The sequence below is a fragment of the Piliocolobus tephrosceles genome, chromosome 16 (assembly GCF_002776525.5).
Source record: "Piliocolobus tephrosceles isolate RC106 chromosome 16, ASM277652v3, whole genome shotgun sequence".
In the NCBI taxonomy this organism is placed as follows: Eukaryota; Metazoa; Chordata; class Mammalia; order Primates; family Cercopithecidae; genus Piliocolobus; species Piliocolobus tephrosceles.
The window spans coordinates 50637481-50656161 of record NC_045449.1 but is presented as its reverse complement, the minus strand read 5'-3'; the positions used below and the strand labels follow the sequence as shown (position 1 = coordinate 50656161).

The 18681-nt window shown below is 54.1% G+C and overlaps 3 protein-coding genes across 7 annotated transcripts in view; 1 reads left to right on the top strand and 2 right to left on the bottom strand.

Moving 5' to 3' along the window:
- The window catches only part of DNAJC7 (DnaJ heat shock protein family (Hsp40) member C7), a 42746-nt gene extending 42278 nt beyond the window's left edge, over positions 1 to 468 (top strand). Inside the window, exon 14 of one of the 2 annotated variants that reach the window (XM_023204107.2) lies at positions 119 to 468. In XM_023204107.2, the coding sequence (XP_023059875.1) occupies positions 119 to 156 (38 nt within the window). In that variant the 3' untranslated portion in view covers positions 157 to 468. The remainder of the gene's footprint in view (positions 1 to 118) is intronic. The other variant, XM_023204106.3, reaches the window with a different exon arrangement.
- Positions 391 to 10678, bottom strand: CNP (2',3'-cyclic nucleotide 3' phosphodiesterase). 3 transcript variants are annotated; one of them, XM_023204108.3, is made up of 4 exons: positions 10463 to 10678; positions 8725 to 9397; positions 4804 to 4943; positions 391 to 3387 (listed from the first exon to the last, which is right to left on the bottom strand). In XM_023204108.3, the coding sequence occupies exons 1-4, from the start codon at positions 10463 to 10465 to the stop codon at positions 2938 to 2940; spliced, it is 1266 nt and encodes a 421-aa protein (XP_023059876.1). In that variant the 5' UTR covers positions 10466 to 10678; the 3' UTR covers positions 391 to 2937. The 3 variants fall into 3 exon arrangements, with proteins under 3 accessions (XP_023059876.1, XP_023059878.1, XP_023059877.1); XM_023204110.3 differs by lacking the exon at positions 10463 to 10678 and adding an exon at positions 10146 to 10379; XM_023204109.3 differs by lacking the exon at positions 10463 to 10678 and adding an exon at positions 10037 to 10173.
- Positions 10679 to 11688: 1010 nt separating this feature from the next.
- Positions 11689 to 18681, bottom strand: part of TTC25 (tetratricopeptide repeat domain 25) — a 38746-nt gene continuing 31753 nt past the window's right edge. The window contains exons 11-12 of one of the 2 annotated variants that reach the window (XM_023204111.2): positions 15682 to 15766; positions 11689 to 12347 (exon numbers count right to left, since the gene is read on the bottom strand). In XM_023204111.2, coding sequence (XP_023059879.1) covers positions 11857 to 12347; positions 15682 to 15766 — 576 coding nt within the window. In that variant the 3' untranslated portion in view covers positions 11689 to 11856. Of the gene's footprint in view, positions 12348 to 15681; positions 15767 to 18681 lie in introns of those variants that run through there. The other variant, XM_023204112.1, reaches the window with a different exon arrangement.

The window sequence follows — 18681 nt, the reverse complement described above, 5'->3', positions numbered from 1 at the left end:
GAGTTTCTCTCTGCGTTTGAGTTTGAAGCAACCCTTGAAGACTTTTCCATAATCAGAGCAAAGTGATCTTCCCTAGAAAATCCAGAGCCAACTACCAAGCCCTTCTTTTCTCTTTCAGCATCTGGTCCAGGGAGTTTCTTTTTTCAATTTGGCTAATGAAGGGCAACCACCCAGAACCCAGAAAATGCAGATTCACTCAGTTTAATTTTGAATGTGGAAACAGTTCACCTCCTCCCTTCATCACGTCTCCATGTACTTAGAGCAGTTTCGTTTTCTCAGTTGGATGCCCTGTGTCTCTGTGAGTGGGTTGGAGCAAAGGGAACCAATGCCGAAGACCACGGGCAGGGGAGGGAGGCGGGGTGGACAGGGAGGCAGCTTGTGAATTTTTGTTTTACTGTTTAACTTTATTAAAAAAGAAAAAAAAGAAGAGAATAAAATGTTTTGACCCTTTCTGGCCCTTTGCTCTGGCATCTGCTTTGTCTCCATAGTCTGTGAGCCAGAGCTGAGGCCGACCTGGACTTCGGGTGCAGCAAGCTGCCGCAGGTGGGCTGTGGGCACCAAGCCTAGTGGCAGGTGGGGCACTCTGCCTCTCCCAGACCTGTGCAGCATGTGAGTACTAGGCAGGCCCTGGCTGTGCCGCTGGGCCCAGCCTGACATCAGTCACGGAGAAGCGAGTTCAGAAAGCATGCTCACTTTACAGTGGGGCCCCAGAAATCACTAGAAGCTGTGTGCGTCCAAAGCTCAGGTGGGTACTGACCTAGACAGGGCAGTTTACTTACAAAGGCTCTCACAGTTCCTGTTGCAGTGTGGGTTTGAGGGAGATGGTAGACCGAGATAAAACCCTGCCTCCTGACCCCCAGACCTGTTTGAAGTGGGACAGGTGGCTCCAGAGCTCTGGTCTGGCCACTCACTATTTTTAGCAAAAACCCCTGGCCGCCTCTGCTCCCTTTCTGCATGCAGGAGACACGCTGCTCACGGATGCAGCGGCATGCACCATGCTGTCCTGTCAAGCATGGTGTTCAACGTAAGTAGCTTTCCCAGGAGCTCTAGACAGAGACTTGAAGCTCTAGCTGAAGCTCAGAGATGGCCAGGGACAGGCCTTGACCTAGAAAGGTAACTTAGGATTTCTCTTCATCTGAGCTCCTGCCCCTTTCTTTCAAGCCTTCCCCGGCTGGTGCCTTAGCCATGGTGAAATGATGCCTGAGTCAGGCCTGGGAAGTTTCCCTTGTGGCTGTCTAGGCCTCTGATGGCCTGGAAGGGACTCAAATGTTAGGTCTTCCCTGGTGCTTGAAGTTGCAGTGACCTACAGGTGGCCTTCCCTAGAGAACTGGGAGAAACCCATACCAGGAGCTTCAGGTCTTACTGAGAGCTTTCTGATCCAGTGGGCTGAGGACACCTGTGGGCCTGGTGCCCTGGTTAATGGGGGATGAGAGGCTTTTGTGCTCCATGTCCCTCATACCCAGCCAACCCCCACCTTCTGTATGAGTCTGAGGCCAGCCTCTGCTTTCTGCCTCCTCATGAAAGCCAACACTGTTCAGCTGCCCAACCTCACCACAGCTGTGCCCGGCCAGCAGAGGGGAGACAGGACCGATGGCCCCAAGCTGTGGGACAAAGCCAGTCCTAATACACCCAGCCCTAGGGAAGACTGAGCTGGGCACAGAAGGGTAAGAGAGACTGCACACAGCTAGGATTAACATGATTTATTTCATTATCAGTCTTACAAGTTGCTGAGGTTGGGCAAAGCCAGGATAGTAACTTAAATCCAAAGTACTTTTGTTGAGTGACAACCTGATTAGCAAGGCCCTGTTACTGAATAGAGGGCAGTGGAGGGCACCCCAGGAACCAAAGCACATAGACCAGTGTTAGAAACCCCTTCCCAGAAGCAACCGGTGGGACTTGGCCCTTACCAGCCAGGGTCTACTCCATTGGCTCTTGGTGCCCACCAGCCCCCGTTAGAGGAGGCCCAGAGGCCTCCAGAGGCACCATGGAGGCAAAATGGGCTGGGTAGAGAGCAGGACTGGAGCTTCCTCACCAGGGTGCTGCCTCTGGCCTCGATTTCCCCATCTACACAGCGGAGTCACACCACTGGAAAGGATGGCCAGTCCAGCCCCTTCCTGGAGTGAGGCCCCCAGCCAGCGGGGATGTGGCGGCTGTTTAACTGTTCTGCTTTCTTCCCTAGCTATCAAACTGTTACCTAGTTATGGTGTGCAGGGGAGGGGGCAGGGACTTAGGACCAAAGATGGGAGGTAAGCTCCTTTTTCTACCCTGGTAAATAGCCCCAGCCTTCTTGGGGCTATGCTGATTAAGAAATGGGATCACTCAGGAGGATGGCTTGAGCCCAGGAGTTCGAGGCTGCAGTGAGCCATGATCACACCACTGCACTCCAGCCTGGGAGACAGCAGGACCCTGGCTCTAAAAACAAAGAAAGAAAAAAGACAAGGAGATGGAATCAAAGCCTAGAGGTCCTCCCTTTCTCAAAGCCACCACTAGTTCTCTGTGACCATGGAAAACTACCCTCAGCCCCATTGCCTTTTGCCTCTGGTCAGTGGGTTTTGCGGGGTTCTGAGGTGTCTCCCCACTCGCCCAGCTCTGGGCAGAGCGGCTGGGCTGGGGCTGAGCTAACCAGAACCTGGAAGTAGGGCTCGGGGTTCTGGCTGTAGCCCCATTCCTGGCTTGGTCCAGCCTCGTTAGCTTTGGTCCAGGTTCCTGAATGGTGCCTCCTCGCCCACCTTGTGTTGGGAGTGTGAGCATTAGAGGGGAAGAGGACGGACAGGAAGGGAGGGTCAGTTATTTTACAAGTTTTTAAAAAGTTACAGGTAAGTTAACTTTGAGTAAAAAAAAAAAAAAAAAAAAAAATCACAAAACAAGGATCAAGCAGAGGGCACATTTCCCTCTCCTCCCCTTCCCTTCTAGGGGCATATGTGGTGGTGAGAACACTCATATGATGGTGCAGGACGGCAAGGCGCCCCCCTTCCGGCTGCCTTGCGTGGACACGGGTTTGCCTTTTCCGTAGTACCCCGTGAAGATGGCCCTGACCTCCATGTTCTTGGCCAGGTTCAGCATCCAGCGCCCATTGCCCAAGGAATAGAGCTTGCCCCGGCTTAGCTCGCCCACCTCCTCGCCTCGGCTGCCCCCCTTCTCCTGCCGTAGAATCTCTAAGAGGTCAAGGCCCGTCTGCACGGCCTCTACGTCAGCTGCGCAGCCAAGGGTGATGTGGGCGCGGCTCCCCCGCGGCAGGTTGTCAGTGGGTGACAGCTTGTCCACATCACTCGGCCACAACTGCAGCTGCTGCTCACTCAACTCCACCCGGGCCCCAGTCGTCTTGGGTGTCACAAAGAGGGCAGAGATGGTCAGTGTGAAGGCCTTGGAGTAAGATTTCTTTACCACCTGGGGAGAGTGAGAAAGAGGGGCCCAAGCTAGAGATGGTGGGCTCTTGAGGAACAGCTGACCCAGGGAGGGTCCCTCCTGGAGGAGAGGAGGGGAAGTCTAACAGAAGTGAGCACAGCTGAGCAGGGGTCGGGTATAGGCCCCGCATCCACTAACACCTGTGGCACGCACCTTCCCCGGGCGCTCCAGGCTCAAGTGAGAAACGCAAAGGCACTCAGGGCCACATGGGGAGAGCCGGACTTCCTGAGGGAGCCCAGCTCCCTCACACTTGCTTCCGGCCTCAGCAGGCTGGCTGACCTCTCGGTGCCTTGGCTTCATCACCCATAAAACAGGGAGAACCAGAGCCTACTTCAGAGTTAATGTGGTTATGGGAGTGACTAGGTGAAGAGCCCACAAGGGTGTGCGCGCACACAGCAGCTGCCACTGTTGGCACCGCTCAGCTTCCCCTGGCCAAGCAGCGCCCTGGAGGGCAGGGTGAGGTCAGACTTGCCCTTGATGGAAACCTGCTCTTACACTTTGGTTCCCATCTGATGATAAGTCTGCTTCTATCTGATTCTTGGAGAAAGCCCATCCCATCTCAGCATAAAAGCTTTTCTATTTTTGCTCACGATCCCTTGTCCCAACAGTGTCTGGCATGAAATGGGTACTTAATAAATGCTAAATGAAGGTATGGTTAGGGATGGCAGCTCAGCTGTTACATATTCATTCCACTATGCTAGGGTGTTGGAACCACAGGGGTCAACGAAACCTACAAACACCCTCAGGGAGCTTCCATTTGGGAGGACGCTCCAGTGAACAGACAAACGATTGTGCTAATAACCTAGGCCGAGAAGTGGGAGAGTGGACTTGAGGGTGGACGCTTGGAGGCTGGAGACTGTGGGGATCTGGGCGACATGCCTGGCATTCAGGGATCACTGTCAGTGGCTGTGTGGGTGTAAGGTGCCAGCTGTGTGGTGCAGAAAGGTCTCATACCCATTAGCCAATAAGCTTCACTATCGTATGAAACTCCCTCACTCTGGGGCCAGGCCAGACCTCAGACCTGGGGACCTCAGTGCACCAGGCTCCCTGGTGGTGAGGGACTCCTAGTCTTTGGAAGGTAAAACAGGCTCAGAGAGGACAGAGCAGGAGCCCACTGCGGACCGGCATTCTCCAGGAATCTGCAGAAGGTGGAAGTGCTTGGGGACAGGCGAATGCACAGGCTGGCGATACTGCCAGGGCAGGCTCCTTAGAACCTGCGGCTGAGGTCTGTGCAACTATGCCTGGGGACAGGGGAGCTAGGAGGAGGAGATGCCATTTTTCTTGAGCTGCCATCTGGTTTTGGTCCCTGCCTGGCACTGGTACCCATCTCCAGAAGATGCCGCAGCCCCTTCTCCTGCAACCTCCCACCTCCCCCATGTGTCCCTGGGGAAGACTCACATCTTGTTGAGCATACTCCTCTGCCCCGGGAGCCTTCCCATAGTCACAAAACTTGGTAGTGCAGTGCAGCACGCCTGGGGGTCTCTTTCCAAAGTAGGTGACCAAGTCCATCTTCTCCCTGGGCTCATCCCCAGGGACAACTGCCAGGAGAAAAAGGGTGCAGTCAGGGCAGGGGAGCAGGGGCATACCATCACCTGCCACCAGGACCACAGAGGCCCAGCGCAAAACACTTGGACGCTAAGCATCACCTCTCCAGCAACCCACTACAGCTCATTCGTTTGTTAGGTGGTCAAACTAATGGCAACTTTAGAGCAATAAAAAGTTAAAATTCTCAGGCCGGGTGCGGTGGCTCACACCTGTAATCCCAGCACTTTGGGAGGCCGAGGTGGGTGGATCACGAGGTCAGGAGTTCAAGACCAGCCTGGCCAAGATGGTGAAACCCTGTCTACTAAAAATACAAAGAAATTAGCCGGGTGTGGTGGTGGGTGCCTGTAATCCCAGCTACTCGGGAGGCTGAGGTAGAGAACTGCTTGAACCCAGGAGGCAGAGGATGCAGTGAGCCGAGATCACGCCACTGCACTCCAGCCTGGGTGACAGAGCAAGACTCTATCTCAAAAAAAAAGTTAAAATTCTCTGGCTTTACATTGTATAGATCTTTCCATCTCTTCCCCAAACTCTAAGGCATTTGTAACAGAGGCAGGCAGTACAGGCCAAGGGAATCTAAGATTTACTAGCACCACATCTCAAAGTGTAAGCAAGTCATGGGAAGTGGGGTGGAAAGAAAACAGGGCTGGGAACAATGTGGTACGGTGGAAACAGCCAGAATACAGTGAACATCTCAGCCCTGCTGTGCACCAGCCATCAGCCTGGGGCAAGTAACCAACCCTATCTATCAATCCAGCACAACTGTTAGGATGACCATACACCCCAGTGTTCCCAGGACCACCAGAGAACTATCAGTAGTGACCCATTTCACTCAGGGGCAGTCACAAAGTCGCCATCAGTTTAATACACACCTTGCAGGCTGGTTTGGGGGATGAGAGCCTATGGGGGCCCTGCTGGTACAGGAAGGGTCTTGGACTATAATGGGGTGACATTATGGGGCTAGAAGACACAAAGGGGAGTGGATTATCTGTGATTTTCATTTCCAGACTCCACACCTGTGGCTGTCTTTGGAGTCACTCGCTTTTTTCCTGTTACATTCTGAATTGAGTCCCCGTGAGGATGTCTTGCCCTCCAGAGGGGAGGAAGGCCTCTCCTGAGAGCAGCCTTGCTGGTCTATTACATTTCTCCTGCTGTAACCCTGGGCAGAAAAAGATTCCAGTCTTCCTTTACAAATAAAATAGGCTGGACACGGTGGCTAGCGCCTGTAATCCCGGCAACTTGGGAGGCCGAGGTAGGTGGATCACTTGAGGTCAGGCGTTTGAGACCAGCCTGGCCAACATGGTGAAACCCTGTCTCTACTAAAAATTTATAAATTAGCGAAGCATGGTGGCGGGTACCTGTAATCCTAGCTACTTGGGTGGCTGAGGCAGGAGGACTGCTTGAACCCGGGAGATGGAGGTTGCAGTAAGCTGAATTGCCCCACTGCACTCCAGCCTGGGCAGCCAAATGAGACTGTCTCAAAATAAATTAAAAAATAAGGCCGGGCGCGGTGGCTCAAGCCTGTAATCCCAGCACTTTGGGAGGCCGAGACGGGCGGATCATGAGGTCAGGAGATCGAGACCATCCTGGCTAACACGGTGAAACCCCGTCTATACTAAAAAATACAAAAAACTAGCCGGGCGTGGTGGCGGGTGCTGATAGTCCCAGCTACTTGGGAGGCTGAGGCAGGAGAATGGCGTGAACCCGGGAGGCGGAGCTTGCAGTGAGCTGAGATCCGGCCACGGCACTCCAGCCTGAGCGACAGAGCAAGACTCCGTCTCAAAAATAAATAAATAAAAATAAAAATAGGCCGGGCGTGGTGGCTCACACTTGTAATCCCAGCATTTTGCAAGGCCAAGCGGGGTGGATCACAAGGTCAGGAGTTCAAAACCAGCCTGGTCAAGAGATAGTAGAAAACCTGTCTCTACTAAAAATACAAAAAAATAAAAATAGGCCGGGCGCGGTGGCTCAAGCCCGTAATCCCAGCACTTTGGGAGGCCGAGGCGGGTGGATCACAAGGTCAGGAGATCAAGACCATCCTGGCTAACATGGTGAAACCCCGTCTCTACTAAAAATACAAAAAAAAAAAAAAAACTAGCTGGGCGTGGTGGCGGGCGCCTGTAGTCCCAGCTACTCGGAGGCTGAGGCGGGAGAATGGCGTGAACCCAGGAGGCGGAGCTTGCAGTGAGCCGAGATCGCACCACTGCCCTCCAGCCTGGGCGACACAGCGAGACTCCGTCTCAAAAAAAATAAATAAATAAATAAAAATAAAAATTAGCCAGGCATGGTGGCAGGTGCCTGTATTCCCAGCTGCTTAGGAGGCTGAGGCAGAGAACTGCTTGAACCCAGGAGGCAGAGGTTGCAGTGAGCCAAGATCATGCCACTGCACTCCAGCCTGGGCAACAGAGAGAGACTCCGTCTCATAAATAAATAAATATTAAAAGCAACTTTGAGCAGTAGTCACTCCAGGGCAGAGCCACCAGCTCACAGGTACAGGGCTTGCTCCTGGCCAACGTCAATGCAAGCACCACAGTTCACTGCAGAGTTCAAGTTTAGGAGCCGAGAAAAAAGTTCTTTGAGAACCCATACTGGCACAAATTCCCTGCTTCTGTGCAATATACACAATGTCAACAAACCAGAGTGGTGCTATTTCAGGTATGAAGATCATGTAAAATTGGGGGCGGCCGGGCGCAGTGGCTCACGCCTATAATCCCAGCACTTTGGGAGGCCGAGGCAAGCAGATCACCTGAGGTCAGGAGTTCGAGACCAGCCTGGCCAACACTGTGAAACCCCGTCTCTACTAAAAATACAAAAATTAGCTGGATGTGGTGGCACACACCTGTAGTCCTAGCTACTGGGGAGGCTGAAACAGGAGAATTGCTTGAACCTGAGAGGCAGAGGGTGCAGTGAGCTGAGATAGTGCCACTGCACTCCAGCCTGGGCGACAGAGGGAGACCCTGTGTCAAAATAAATAAATAAATAAATAAATAAAATTGGGGGCAACCAGAAATGGCCTAAAGGCATATAGATGGATTAGTGGGTGACATTTCTCCAACAGGTCACTGCAGGAGAGCCACCAGGACCGCTTTTTATCCCAAACCTATCATTGGAGCAAAAAGCCCATGCCAAGAGAGAACCCAGCTAGAGTAGCCAGAGTCCAGGGTTCAAGCCCGTAAACCCCACATCCCTCCTGGGCCCGTGTTTTTCCATCTGAAAACAGGTTTTGGCCTAAGTGTGTGTCCTCTGGGGCTGTAAGATGCCACAAACCTATGAGTAAATCAAGTAGCCCGAGGCCTGAGAACCATCCCCAGTGAAGCCACAATAGTCCTAGTTTTAATTTTTTTGCAGCTTACAATTTCATGTCATTATTATTATTATTTTGGAACATGATTCTGCTGCTAAAAATGAGTTGGAAAACACTGGGCTTGATTCCCCCTCTAAGGTTACATTAGAAGAGGACATATTTCCTGTTACTACAGTTTTTCCGACCTCCAAGACAGGGGACTGTGGTCTACATTCAACCTGGGAGAAGGGTGTCAGAGAGAAGAGGGCTAGAAGGAAAGGTGTAGTGGGAGGAAAGGAGCTCTGGGAGGCCCCCGTGTTCCCAATGTGCTGCCAGCTCCCCAAGGCTACCACTGGGACACACTGCTTGCCCCTGCCCGCTCTGAGGTGAGCCTTTCTCTGCCTCCTGCTGCTTCATGCCCCATGGTCCTATGCCCACAGCGCCCTGTGCCCAGCAAGGTGGGCTTATGAATAAGGCCCCACCCTGCCACCTACATTGTCGCAGCTCCTTCTTGAAGGCCTTGTGGTTCCCCAGCTCTTCCAGGAAGACCTGGCCGGCTTTGCGGAGGATCTCGGAGCTCTTCTTGGACAGGAACCAGCCGAAGTAGAGCGGCAGGAAGTCCTTCTCCAGCCCAGGCTTCAGCTTCTTCAGGTCATCGGCCGACAGCTGCCACTGGTTCTTCTCCTTGAGCTGGGCACAGTCCAGCCGCCACGCCGTCTTGGGCTCCACCAGCACCACCTGATACTGATACTGGTCGGCCATTTCAAAGAGCTGCTCCAGCCGTTCCCGCTCGTGGTTGGTGTCATCTAGCACAAGAATTCTGATATCCCGGCGGCGGCAGTAGGCAGCCAGGTCCTCATCGAGCCGCTTGTACTCCTCGGAGAAGGCCCCTCGAGCGCCGGGGGTGATCTTGTAAGCGTCAGCCGACACCATCTTGGTGCCATCACGGTACTTGTCCACGATGGCCCGTGCCAGCGTGGACTTGCCGCTTCCTGGCAGGCCGCGCAAGATAAAGAGCGTCTTGCACTCTTGCAGCGTGGCCACCGTGTCCTCATCCTGAAGGAAGGGAAACTGCAGCTCAGGCTTGTCCTTGGCCCCTGAGGATGACATCTTGTGGAAGAAGATCTTGGGCAGGAATGTGTGGCTTTTTCGGGAGAAGCCTCTGTTCTGTGTAAGAAGGGGAAGAGATGTCAGCCCAGGTCATTCGCGGGCTCCCCGCCGGCCTTACCCGTAGTCCCTAGACTGGGTGTGGGTGCCTTCCCAAGCAGGGCAGTGCTGGACCTTCTGTCCCTTTCGGTCCGGGAGCACCTTTCCGCTTCTGGTCGCGGAGGAGGAAGAGGGAAGCTTGTCTGAAGCTCTCCTAAGCGTGCGCTTTCCCCATTGCTGCCACCTCGGAAAGGAAAACGTGCTCGAGGCATGCAGGGCGTGCCAGGAGCCTGCGGTTCTGGGACTGGCCTCACTCTTATATGCTTGGCACCTACTAAGGACGTCCTCTTTGGAGGTGGGGGTCTCTGTGTCTGGGCCAAGCCACAGCTGCCACGGCTGAGTGCACAGAGAAGGGTGGGGAGTGGAGAAGGGTTACCCCAAGACTGCCTCCCTTCCCCCAACAATGGCCGCAACAGATAATACTCTCTTGTCTGGCATGCGGGGACAATGGTCCCACAGAAAGGCTGGTGGGGGGCAGGGCAGGAGAGCACTGGACAAAGGCCCTCTTTCACCGAGCCTGCCACCTCCTCCTCTACCCTCTCCCGGCCCCCACAAAGTCGTAGTCTTTGTGCCTGTCCAGGACAGGGCAGCACAGGGCACCTGCAATCAGGATCCAGCTCTGCCCGCCGCTGTGCTGTGTGTCAGAACCGCCTCTCGGAGCCACTTGTTTTCCTATCTTCTAGAAGCCACAAGGGACGGCAGCTTTTACCGTAAAGGGTCCCCTCCTCTGAACTGGCTCCGCCTCCCGCGCGCACCCGGGCGCGGGGCAGCGGTTCCGCGTGATGAGACGGTCCCGAGTCCCCTCCTGAGGAACGCTACCGTTTCCCTCTCCCGCGGCCTCTCCGGCACTCCGAAACCCCCCGCCCAGCTTCTTCCAGATCTCAGGGCTGCCCTGACTACCAAGACAAACGGAAGTCGAGCCCGGAGCCCCGGGTCCTCGTTTGCAAGACGCTTCCTCCCGAGGGGCCCCGACACTCGTTTCCTGCCCCGGTGCTACCCCGTGCCCGGCCCCGCCCAGCCTCTCACCATGATGAGGAGGGGCGCCGCCGTCGCCGCCTCTGTCGGCACCAGCGCTCCGAGGCCGCCCGCCTGCGCGGAGGGACACGGGAGTCCAGCGGTAGCACGCCCCCAGCCCGGCCGCAGCCCGGCCGCTTTACATAGTCCGGGGGCGGAGCGGGCACCCGGGCGGGCTGGGGCGGGCCGTCCCCTCTGCGCGCAGGCGCTGCGAACCGAAACCCGAAACTCCCTCCGCGCGCGGGAACCCCGGCCCGGCCCCGCCCCCTGCGCGCGCCCGCTCCGCCACGCGCACCCAGTCACTGCTCCTGCAAGCTGGACGGCCGCTACCTTCTTCTGTGTGTTGAGGGGTAACTCAGTCACCCTCCCCGGTCCCGTGGATTAGCAGGAAGTGAGTGAAGCAGGGCCGTGCAAGGTTGGATCCTATCTTTAATTTTTGATATTTTATTCATCATGGACTTTTGCATTAATTAAAAACTTTTTTTAAACCACATTGGATTAAAGTATTATGCGATTTGCTGGCATCCCGGTAAACTCTGCATCTGAAATGCCTCACTGACCTCGTCCGGGCCCTGTGCCAGCCGAAAGTCAGTCTCAGCCCCGACCTTTCCTTCTAGAAGTTGTGGAGACAGACTAGGATGGCAATGGCCAAAGGGACAGATGAGTAACGGAGTGAAATCCTAACATCCTCTGAGGCCAGATGCTCAGCTGCCACCACCTCTGTGAAACCACTGAGAGCTCCGTTGGATTTCTGAGTTTCTTGTACCAAGTGATGTGCTAAGCCCTCAGTCCTCACAGCAACTCCTGAGGCAGGTATCCCATTGTTCAGAGAAGCCAGCTTGGAGAGCCTGATTTACCTGATTGTGCCACCCAGAGGTGTCAGAGGTGGAATCTGTCTGCCCTCCCAGGCCACTCCCCTATCTTTGGCCTCAGTCCCAGCATTCGCTTAGTTCTGGCTTGGGGCATTCTTCTGCCTGTGCTAGCTGGGGCCACCCCACCATTGTTCCATCCATAAAGCCTCGCCAGTGTCCTGCGCACTGGAAGGACTCAGTCAGTCAGGGGTGTCTGGGAAGCACCTCTCCTCCCAGGCCTTCCCCTCTCCTCCTCCCTGTGACTTCTCGTTCCCTGAAGCTCCTGTATCTTCACCCTCCTGAAACCCTTTCTTCTTGGCACCTTTCTCTCCACGAGGCTCTTCCAAGAATGGGCAGGGGTGAGGAGACAAAGTGACAGACTCAGGGTTTGCAAGAGTGAAAGACACCTATTTAATGGCAAAATAGTGACAGAAAGCGGCAGAAGTAAAACCCTCATTTTTCCTATTACAGATAAATTGCTTGAAAATCCAGTTTAATCAGATCCCGTTATCCCTCTGAACACTAACTTCCTGATCCTCATCCCTACCGCTGTCTTCATTCATACTCCTTTTCCATCTCATTTTCTGTTTTTTTCATTTCTCCTATTTCCCCAAATTGTGTTTTTCCCAGTTCTTCTGGCTCTCTTCTGCCCACTTCTGAAATTTTATTTAGTTCTTCTGGTTCCTGTCTGCTGAACTCTCCTGAGAGTCTTTGGCCTAATTCTCCCGAAGGCCTCCTATAAATTTCTCTTGACTCTCTTCTGCCAGCTTCTAGTAGCTTCCTGCCTGTTTCTCCTGATCTTGTGCCTAATTCTCCTGACAGGCCCTTGGCAACTTCTCCCAAATCGCTTCTGGCTTTTCCTGCTTCCACACTCTGCTTTCCGCTTGCTGTGCTCTGCAGAGCTCCCCCAAAAGCCTCATCGTCCTCATCCGTCTCTTTCTCATCCTCAATATGGTCCCACTGCTTCACCACCTTCTCGGGCTCATCTCTCACTCTCCTCATGTCCTTCTCTGTTGCTATTATTCTATCTTCATACAGTAAAGCTTCTGAAAAATAAAAGTGGGAAGAAAGATAAAAGTTTGTTCATGTCAGGCCGGGTGTGGTGGCTCACGCCTGTAATCTCAGCACTTCAGGAGGCTGAGGCAGGCAGATCCCTTGAGGCCAGGAGTTCCAGACCAGCCTGGGCGACACAGTGAGACCCTGTCTGTACTAAAAATACAAAAATTAGCCAGCCATGATGGTTGGCGCCTGTAGTCCCAGCTATCTGGAGGCTGAGGCAGAAGAATCGCTTGAGCCCAGGAGGTTGGAGCTGCGGTGAGCCAAAATCGAGCCACTGTACTCCAGCCTGGGTGATAGAGTGAGACCTGTCTCCAAAAAAAGGAAAAGAAAAAAGAAAGAAACTGTTCATCTCTGTGGAGGCCTGTGCTTTTGAGAGGCAGATGAAAGAAAGGCCCTGAGAATGACTGTTTTTGCCAGCTTTTTAAATTGGTGTTGACAGCACACCTTTCCAAAAGCAGAGAAAGGGAACCATCATTTACTGAGCCCAGCTCCATCCTGCACATCACGTGAGGGCTGTATAGCTTATCCCATCCGGACATCAGGAAAATGTGCACTGTTGTTGATTTGAGTTTGCAGTCAAGGGACCTGAGACTGATAGGAAAGAAATTACACGGCCAGGCGGCATGGCTCATGCCTGTAATCCCAACACTGGGAGACCGAGGCGGGTGGGAGGCCAACAAGGTGAAACCCCGTCTCTACTAAAAATACAAAAATAAGCTGGGCATAGTGGCACGTGCCTGTAATCCCAGCTACTTGGGAGGCTGAGGCAGGAGAATCGCTTGAACCAAGAAGGCGGAGGTTGCAGTGAGCCAAGATCGTGCCATTGCACTCCATCCTGGGCAACAAGAGCGAAACTCTGTCTCAAAAAAAAAAAATTAGCCGGGAGTGGTGGCATGAGCCTGTAGTCCCAGCTACTCAGGAGGCTGAGGCAGGAGAATCACTTGAACCTAGGAGGCAGAGGTTATAGTGAGCCGAGATCGCAGCACCGCACTCCAGACTGGGCAACAGAGGGAGACTCTGTTTCAAAAAAAAAAAAAAAAAAAGCCGCAGTGGCTCACTCCTGTAATCCCAGCACTTTGGGAGGCCGAGGTGGAGGTTGCAGTGAGCCAAGATTGTACCACTGCACTCCAGCCTGGATGACAGAACAAGGCTCCGTTTCAAAAAAAAAAGAAAAATCACACAATGGTCACACTGCAAGTAAGAAATAGCAGAGACAGAATTTGAACCCAGGACAGTCTGACCCCAGAGCACCTTCTCTTTTCTCTACAAGAAATAGCATAGGTGCTGGCAAACGACAGAAGGGTTTTCTCCAGCATCTTCATTCTGACACTTGCTCTTTGTCCCTGGGAAGCACATTCATTATTTGTTGGGAGGTTTCCTATGAAAATATAGGAAAAAACATAGGGAAAAAGTAGGTTTCCTATAAAGATATAGGCTGCTAACAAAAAAGTTCAGCTGACGAGTTATTTTACAAGCAAAGGGATCCTTGCTCCTAAATTTTTTTTTAATCAGTTATGGAGAAAAGTTACATCCCCTTCTGCATCTCCCTTACATTCTTCTCCTGGCAACCACTAGTTACTGAGGTGTCTGCAGAGGGTCTCCGTCTCAGGGATCACAGCACTTTGAGGTGAAAACAGATGCAATGCTGCCACCTGCTGTTCTGAGAGGGAAGTGCCCGGCAGTTCTCCAGGCACAAGGACGCAGGCCAGGGCAGGGAGACTGGGGTGTTGGCTGCTTCCCCGCAGAGTCTCTCTCCACAGCTGTTGCTCCTGTGGCTTCTCAGAGCAGCTCAAAGGGCATGTGGGGGCGGAGACAGAGCCCCTCTGAGGGGGTCCAGCCACCACAGAACAGGTGCTGGATAATACAGGGCTGTCATCTGGCTGCTCAGGTGCCCAGAAACCTCCCGCTACCCTACCTGGACCAGAGAGGATTTCTGCCTTGCAGCCTGGAGGGCTGCAGCCAAGAATCTGCACTGGGCTGTGTCCTTCCAGGCCCCCAGCCCCGGCTCTGTTCACCAGTCTGGCTGGAGTCAGAGCTCCGCAGACTGGGGCAGGAAAAGGCTGTCTGTGTCAGTAGAAACAGTGTGGCACGGGCCGACACATGGGTTCTAGAGCAGATCGCCCAAGACTGAAAACCACCGTAGCCTCTAACCCCTCTGCCTCCATGTCCTCCATAAAGTCAAGCTAATAACACTTCCTTCATAGTGTTCCTCAACGGATAGGGATAGGATGAGTCCATGCGCACCAAGCCTTTGGAAGAATGCCTGGCCTGCAGGAAGCGTGAACGGGGGTCGGCTACTGTGCTTAACACCCCTGCTCCTCTAGGCCCCTCTCCAGTGGGGTAGGGCTGCTCAGCCATCTTCTGCTTCTCCTTCCCTCACTCCCTCCCTGCAGGAAAGGAGAGCCCAAAGGCAGGGGCCAAAGGTCTCTTTACTCCCTGGAGACCTTGTGAGAAAGAATGTGGTAAGGCACAGCTGCCAGGCAGCCTCTGCACCTCGTGCCCTCTGCACCTGCCCATCACACTGCTGGCCCGAGAGCAGCACCGCAGGTGGGGAGAGTGGGGCCCCAAGTCACCCCTCCCTAGCTACATGACTCTGACAGAGCACTCACCTCACTCAGCCTCCCTTTCCCCCCGTAGCACCTACACCTTCTAGCGGGGTAAAGACCAACAAGATCATTCCTTTCTGGTGCTTAACCCAGTGCCTGGCACTCAGTAAGAGCCCCCAAAGGGTAGCTACTGCTGTTATTCTGTCTCTGTGCCTTTGGCCCTGCTGGAAATGCCTTCTCCCACCTGTCCCCTGGAAAACTGGGCATCTTTTGGAGTTGGAGGTAGATGACTCTTCCTCGTCGAAGACTCCTCTGCCTCCCCAGAGGAGCCTGCGTCCCGTTGCATCCACCCTCGTGGCAGCACACCTCCACCTCGGTGTAGCACCTGCGTGCAGGAGCCCAGCAGCTGACAACTCCACTGGTCAGCCTTGCCCAAAGGGCCATGGGCTCCTCCAGGGCAGGGATGTGCCTCTGTCTCCCCAGAATCTGACACCTTCCACGTACATGACAAGTGCTTAACACATACTTGATGAATCAATTGAAGAGAGAAATGAGTGCGCTCTGGGGTCAGACAGTCCAGCCCATGGTGGCCTGAATCCTCGCCCTCTACTGCCCCAGAGATGGGCTAGGGCTGCTGGTGGCACTGAAATCAGAATCCATGGTGGGCAGTGCCAAGTCCCCAGATGGGGAGCTGCTGTCACGTGTGTCTCGGACTAGAGGAAGAGAAAGCAGAGGGAGAATGCTGAAGTTGCCTTTTCAGGGTTTAGGAACTCACCTCCGTCACTCTTTTCTTTGAGATTCTCCATGTAGTTGGTTTTCCTCAGTTCTCCGATGATACCCTTGTTGGCGTCATCCAAGGCCTGTGGATGGTAGAGGGAGCTTAGCCCCTGTGTTTGGCACCTACACCATTAATTTTCCCACCCAGATCAGTCCCAGAAGGCAGGGCTCTCGTGGGAACCTGCCACCTCGGTTTCCCTCTGGCCCCTCCGATGACCCTACCCTCAGGTTCATCTACACCGATTCAGAATGATCCACACCAACTTGTGTCTGAGAGATACACGACTGCGAGTCAGTCAAACACGTTTCTCTTGGGCTTAGGCATGTATTGGAGTTGTATCTGTCTACTCATTTCTACCTTTAGATAAACCACCTAAAGCTGCTTTTAGCTTCAGTCAATGCAAAAAGACAATCCAAACCTGCAAGCACTCAGCAAGCCAGCACTGAAGGGACCCAGAAACACACCAAGGGGACAGGACTGCCTTCAGAAGGGCCTTCCAGGATGTCTGCAGTTTCCTTAACTCGAGTGTGCTATCCATAGAGGCCTGGAGCTCGGCCTGTGAGCCTCTGGAGGGCAGGTCTTGCCTTCTTGCTCATAGCAGGCCCGTGGCTGGCACTGACAGAACACCAGCTACACGTGGTAGCGTCTCCCGAGCAGCTCCAGGGCCTGGACGCACTCTTTCTTGTGATGTTGGTCTGCTCACCCCCCACCTCCCTCCCACTGTGAACCTTCCTACCTGGAGTTGCCAATCCAGGAGGGTGAGGGGTCAGGGCCCTGGTCCCATGAGGAGTCACTGAGGGTCACAGGGACCTTCTCTCTGCCCCTAACCCTTCAAAACCACTGCCTAGCCTTCAAGGTGACCTCAAATCCTCCTTGCTGGAAAGCCTCCAGCTCTGCCTCCCAGCGGAGGCTCTCTCACCCTGAATTCCCCTAGTCCCCTATGGCGCTGGTCATGAACCAGGGTTTGTGCTTTGTGTTTTTTTTTGAGACCGAGTCTCACTCTGTCGCCCAGGCTGGAGGGCAGTGGCGCCATCTCTGCTCACTGCAAGCTCCGCCTCCCGGGTTCATGCCATTCTCCTACCTCAGCCTCCTGAGTAGCTGTTTTTTTTTTTTTTAAGAGACAGGGTCTTCCTGTGATGCCCAGGCTAGTCTAAAACTCCTGGACCCAAGTGATCCTCCCACCCTCAGCCTCCCAAAGTGCTGGGATGACAGGTGTGAGCCACTGTGTCTGGCCTTTTACTGTAATCTTCTTGTGGGCCAGGAGCATGGCTGTACACCTTTGGGCTTGGCAGCCTGGAGCCAATCTACATTCAGTGAATATTTCCTGAACTGAACGGCCATGCTCTCTGTCTGCAGGGTGATCACATGGCGCATGGCACATCTGGCAGGGCTGCAGTGAGGTGGGTGCTCTTCGCCTGGAAGCCAGAGCTGGGGACATGGCGTATACAATGAGGACGACAATGTGCTAGGCCTGGGCTCCCCTGGGCCATGTGGTAGCAGAGGATAGACTGCGCCTGCTGGGGTCTTTTGGGTATGATTGCTCCACCCTGAGAGGGCAGTGTTAGCCTCACCACAGTCCTCACAAACAGCTCACCATGAACCTGCCTCCCAAAAGACAGAGGGGATCCGGTCACTTCTCTGCTGTCCACAGCCCTTCAAGTCCAGGCTGGTGTGCTAACTGTCTGGGGCTTCGTCACCCTACCCCCGCCATCGGGAACCCCCAAGCTCTTGGACCCAGACCAGGATCTCTCTTCTGCCGGCCACCGGCCCTCAGCGCCGGCCCCCCACGTCTTCAGTGCACTTGCACCTCCTCGGCCTGGCCAGCTCTGCTATCCTAGTCCTTCAGAGCACAGCATGAGGTCTTCCTCCAACTGGGAGTGTCCTGAGCCTTCACTTCTGAGGGTCCCTGCTCCCTTTGCCCAGTGCCTACAGACCCCAGCTGGTCCCTGAGGCCATGCCGCTTTGCTGCCCACAAGTTATGCAGTCTGGTTTCTTTCAATCATGGCACAAGCTCCCCGAGGACAGGGGCCTCATTTACTTCACTCCAGCAGATACTTCCTGGGGTCCAGCTGCGTGCCAGTGGTGCTCTGGAATTTGGCTATGGGAAGGGCTTAGGGAAACTGTCTGGTCAGCAGCGAGAGGAAGACGCCTGGGTGAGTGTGCACCTGTGAGGTCAGTGTGCAGACTTTACTGAGCTTGTGCGTCTGTCTACCTGGATGCACTGGGAGTGGGTGGGGTGGGGGAGCCCAGAGCACCTCCAAGTTTCTCCTCTGGTCTCTGCCTCCTGACACAGTGTAGGCCAGGCCAGCACTATTCAACAGAAATTTCTGTGACAATGGGAATATTCTAGATCTGTATTACGTAGCACCCATAGGCCACAGTGGCTGGTTTTTTTTTTTTTTTGAGACAGAGTCTTGCTCTGTTGCCCAGGCTGGAGTGCAGTGGCAAGATCTTGGTTCACAGCAACCTCCACCTCTCAGGTTCAAGCGATTCTCCTGCTTCAGCCTCTCAAGTAGCTGGGACTACAGGTGTGTGCCATCACACCTAATTTTTTGTATTTTTAGTACAGACAATGTTGGCCAGGATGGTCTTAATCTCCTGACCTTGTGATCCACCGGCCTTGGCCTCCCAAAGTGTTGGGATTACAAGCGTGAGCCACCACGCCTGGCCTCACATGTGGCTATTAATGACTTGAAATGTGGCTAGTGTGGCTGGGTGCAGTGGCTCACGCCTGTAATCCCAGCACTTTGGGAGGCCAAGGCGGATGGATCATGAGGTCAGGAGTTCAAGACCAGCCTGGCCAAGATGGTGAAACCCCGTCTCTACTAAAAATACAAAAAAATTAGCTGGGCATGGTGGCACGTGCCTGTAATCCCAGCTACTCCGGAGGCTGAGGCAGAGAATTGCTTAAACCTGGAGGGGTGGAGGTTGCAGTGAGCCGAGATTGCGCCACTGCACTCCAGCCTGGGTGACAGAGCAAGACTCTGTCTCAAAAAA

Bases quoted from the DNA above. Each gene is read 5' to 3' on its own strand.
- CNP (XM_023204108.3), bottom strand. The intron at 4,944-8,724 runs GTAGGTGGCAGG...TTCTCCTGGCAG, and splicing joins CAAGAAGGAGCTGCGACAAT to TTGTCCCTGGGGATGAGCCC. The intron at 3,388-4,803 runs GTGAGTCTTCCC...CACTCTCCCCAG, and splicing joins AGGAGTATGCTCAACAAGAT to GTGGTAAAGAAATCTTACTC.